Below are 4,639 nucleotides of genomic sequence, written 5' to 3'. Positions count from 1 at the left end.
CAGGGTGGGGGCTTTTGGCGGGGGACGGCAGGGGAATTGGCGCCCTGCTAGTATCTCCGCCCTAGGCGAGATACTAGCAGGCCTAGTGATAGGGCCGGCCCTGCTCTAATTCTACAGTCATGTATATGCTGAAAGCTGAGAGCAAGGTGTTTTCACAGCACTGCAAGCCCCCTGTTAATGTCTATCTGTCTGCATCCTAATGTAGGAATTCATGTTGCAGCCCAAGTGATTTCCTTCACCCATGTGGGTATTTGTGACTGTATTATCACAGCAGTATAAATATTTATTTATTTATTTTATATCTTCGATTTCTACCCCGCTCCAACCTCGAAGGGTCTCTGAGCGGCTTACAAGTTCCGAATGTATCCCTAGCTAAGGCCACATGTCTACGGGGTTGGGGCTGCCTACCGGCACCCAGGTGGCAAGGCTCGCTGTTTTTTCTTGGTTGTTCTCCCCGGGCGGTCTTTCGGGTGTCAGTGCTCGGTTCCTGGTGTGGTCGTCCGGTCCGGCGGCTTCTTCTTTCTTTCTTTCAGCGGGCCCATCTGGTATGTGGGTCGTATCGACTTACAGCCCAGCTAAAGTCCGTACGGCTCCGCTGCGCTTGGGTCACGTCACCACGTCCTTCTGTGGCTCTGCCTCTGTCTCCACCTCCATCGCTCCGCTTGCCTTCTGGCAATAGGGAAGCAGTGGCCACACTCCTAGAGGCCTACTGTGTCATTCCAGTAACAACCACCACATTTCCTGCAACTTTTAATTATTACAATGATGGTGGGAGAAAAGAACAGAGTGGATGCCTCATGTGATCGAAATGTGAACCATGAATAAGTGACATTGCAAGTCACAGATCCATGAATGACAAGGGTCTACAGTTAACAATGTGGTCTACCATCACGGTGGCACAGGAGGCCTCTACATACAGAAGCTGTAAGCTGCTTTGGGTCTACATTAGGGACAAAAGCAGGATATAAAGATCTAAATAGTGTGTTGCATAAATGCCTGGTACTTGTGGTGTTCTACCAAGGTGGAATGGAATGCAGAATCCAAAGAAGTCTCCGGTGGGGGGCTTGAAGATTCACAGTGGTCATTAGGGGGCCAATTCTGCACTTGTCCAGTCTTTTCTGAAACAGAACTGGGTGGTTCCACCCACCCCTAGGGCAATACCACATACTTTCCTGAAAATGTAAATAACATATGTGAAGTGCTTTGAGAAATCTAGTTAGACAGGGGGAGGGCAGGCCTCCACTTCTTGCAGCAAGGGGCAAGTCTCCCAAGACAACACTGTCTACCTAGAGCTGCTGGTTTTCTCCAATATACCAAGCTTGTCTAGGAAGCAGGTGCCATCTGGAAGGCTCTCCCCTGCCAGCGAAGAGAAGAAAAAGGTCAACAATTAGAACCAGGAGCAATGACTTTGAATGATGGAGATGTAGGTTCCAATCTGTTGCATTTCTCCAGAGCTTTCCAAAACGGGCATGAAAGGTGTTGTCCCATTTTATCCTCACAAAGGAACCCTTGTGATACATTCAGCTTAGAGTGACTTGACCAAGGCCATTCAAGGCTACACACCACATGATGCTGGGCTTCTGTGACTTTGGCCATAAAAATCAGCTACTGTCCCCATCCACGCACAGACTGGGTATGTGGGCTGTCACAGCTGTCCCTTTGAGGAAGGCTAGTCAGGCCAGGACTGAGGAAGCCATCAGACCATCCAGTTACCTTGGTTACCAGCCTTTAGTCCACCAGAAAAGGGAGAGAATCCATTAACAGGAATACTCTCCTACAGAATAAAAAAGTTCCAAAGCATTGCATTGTTGTGGTTTTTTAATTATTATAAAAGTCTGTCAAAGTTCAATCTGGAAATCTTTTGAGGCTAGCCATTTTACCCCCCCCCCAAAAAAAACACACACACTTACCATTTCCCGTACAGACTCACACACACACACACACACAGAGAGACACTTAAATCCTGGTAAGAAAAAAGACAGGGACAATGTGGATTCTTGAGTCCTCCTGTGGCTTACAAACTATTGGGGAGGGGTCATTTCCAATTGGAGAAATAGGATGTAGGAAAGAGTCCCTACCTTCCCCTGACCATCTCAGGCGCACACGCACACACATCTGCTTTCTAGGTCAAGTTATGCATTTAATGTTCCAGGGAACTCCAACATCACATGTGAATCTGGCCCCAAAGTGTAGATCTGAACTCGAGTTTGCCCAGCATTTAAGTCTGTCAGCACCCCAATCACTTAGTGGCTACATCACATTCTTCCAAAAGAGATCAACAAAGCAAGAGCTTAAGAAGAGTGCTGGTGGATCAGGTCAGTGGTCCATCTCCACCAGCATCCTGTCTCGCATGGTGGCCAGCCAGCTCTCTTGCATGGCTGACCAGTCCAGCACAGGGGCCAAAGCCTCCCCCTGAGGTTGCTTCTTAGCACTGGTATTTAGAGGCTAGGGAGAATTCTGTGGATTTTTCCTTCTGGGAAGGCTGAAGCAGGCTTACAGGCATTCCGCTGGACTACTTTATGCAGTGGGGATTCCACATTCCACAGTGGCTGTTTGAGGAAAGTGAAGCGAGGAGAGGCCTGGCAAACAAAAGCAGGCCGGGCGATCTGCATGCAGACCTCTTGGTGGTGTTTGTTCAACAAATGTCACTTCTCCACTGGGGCCTCTTTCTAAGTTACCTGTGGGCAGGGTCCCGGTTCTCCAGTGACCTCCAGCAGAGGGCGCTCTGCTCCAGCTTGACTGAGCATTAGCCAGCAATTTCACGCTTGGGGGACAGGAGGCGTTTGCAGAGAACTTCTCCGGCTGGAAGCCAACAAGAGCGCTTATGAATTACATCACGGGCTCAAGTGAGTGAGCAAGGCGAGAAGCCAGCCAGGGCGCACATGGAGCAAGCAGCTACCTTGCCAGGTTGCAGAGACCCACCAGCCTGCGGCTGAAATCGCCCTCGGGGGGCAAGCAATAAAAGCCGCCTCCCACCCAGCCGGACTTGGAGAGCCGTCTCGTCACTTTCCTAGCCTCGCCCGGGGGAAATGCTCAGCCCCGTGGACTGCAGCGGCGGAGCCATCTGAGGCCAACGGCGAGCACGAGCATCATCTGCAGCGGAGTTTGCAGCGGGAGGGGCGAGAGAGAGAGAGAGAGAGAGAGAGAGTGAGCCCCCCCCCCCTTTCCAGCCTCGCTCAGTGGATGGCTCGCTGCGACCGGACCAGCAGAGGCTGAAGAAGCCGGTGCCTGCCGGACTCCGCTCGGGGGACGCTGCTGCCGGCCTCCTCTCGCCTCCCTCCAGCCCACCCCGGCCCGTCCTCCTGCCGAAGAAGCGAGCGAGTCGGTGGTTGCCATGGTGACGGAGCCGAAAGTGCAGGAAATTTAAAGGCGCTGGATCCCCGCGCAGCAGACTGACTGGTGCCAACGTGCGTGGCGGCGGCTGCGGGCGTGCGAGGCGGGGGGCCGGGGGCCCGGACTTGCCTCGGCGTGCGGAGCCGCCCCGTCCTCCTGGAGCCAGAGGGCCCGCGCCGAGCCCAGAAGGGAGCCGATCTGCCAGGGCGGGCTGCGCGGCCGCCTCCACCCCACGCGCGAGGAGAGGCGCCCGCCGCGTCCTGAGGGCGAGCGTCCCCTGCCCCGCCGAGAAGCTCAGGGTGGCCCCGCGGATGCCTCGGCTCGCCCCCGCTGCCCGCTGAAGCCTGCCCGCCCCCTCCCCTCCCCTCGCCGCCGGCTCGGAGGATGGAGCATTCCCCGGGGGCGGCGACGCTCTACGCCCTGGTGGTGCTCCTGGGGCTGCGGCTCCAGCACGGCGCCGGCCAGCACTACCTGCACATCCGCCCGGCGCCCAGCGACAACCTGCCCCTGGTGGATCTAATCGAGCACCCGGACCCCGTCTTCGACCCCAAGGAGAAGGACCTCAACGACACGCTGCTGCGGGGCCTGCTGGGCACCCACTTCGACCCCAACTTCATGGCGGTGAGCGCGCCCGAGGAGCGCCCGGCCGCCGGCGACGACCTGGCCGAGCTGGACCTGCTGCTGCGGCAGAGGCCGTCGGGGGCCATGCCCAGCGACATCCGATATCAAGGGCATGGAGTTCCAAGATGGCGGCGGCCAGCAAGAAGCACCGGCTGAGCAAGAAGCTGCGCCGGAAGCTGCAGCTGTGGCTCTGGTCGCAGACCTTCTGCCCGGTGCTCTACACGTGGAACGACCTCGGCAGCCGCTTCTGGCCCCGCTACGTGAAAGTGGGCAGCTGCTTCAGCAAGCGCTCGTGCTCCGTGCCGGAAGGGATGGTTTGCAAGCCGGCCAAGTCGGTGCATTTGACCATTTTGCGGTGGAGGTGCCAGCGGCGCGGGGGGCAGCGCTGCACGTGGATCCCCATCCAGTACCCCATCATTGCCGAGTGCAAATGCTCCTGCTAGGGGGGCCAGAGAACCATGGGTCTGCACTTAACGCCCCCCCCCCGAGAAAACTGCGGGGAGGGCCATTTAATCGTACCCCGCCCAGATGCCCAGGACACAACAAAAAACAAAATGACACGGGTGGACTTTGACACATTCAAAGATCCCGACAACTTGGTCGCCTGATCCAGACGTTGCACTGTACTGTCACGTGTAGGAGAATGTACTTTGAGGTTTGCGAGCGTGCGTGAGAGACTGGTTGC

The 4,639-nt window shown here is 56.2% G+C and overlaps 1 protein-coding gene across 1 annotated transcript; it reads left to right on the top strand.

Annotated features, from left to right (window-relative positions):
* The first annotated feature begins 3,717 nt into the window (after positions 1–3,717).
* Positions 3,718–4,397, top strand: NOG (noggin). Its single transcript, XM_015406848.1, is given in 3 exon segments — positions 3,718–4,050; positions 4,052–4,083; positions 4,085–4,397. Coding segments are annotated over 3 exon segments (678 nt in total).
* The last annotated feature ends 242 nt before the right edge of the window (positions 4,398–4,639 follow it).

The sequence above is a fragment of the Gekko japonicus genome, unplaced genomic scaffold (genome assembly GCF_001447785.1).
Source record: "Gekko japonicus isolate JY-2015 unplaced genomic scaffold, Gekko_japonicus_V1.1 scaffold962, whole genome shotgun sequence".
In the NCBI taxonomy this organism is placed as follows: Eukaryota; Metazoa; Chordata; class Lepidosauria; order Squamata; family Gekkonidae; genus Gekko; species Gekko japonicus.
This window is presented reverse-complemented; position numbering and strand designations above follow the sequence as displayed.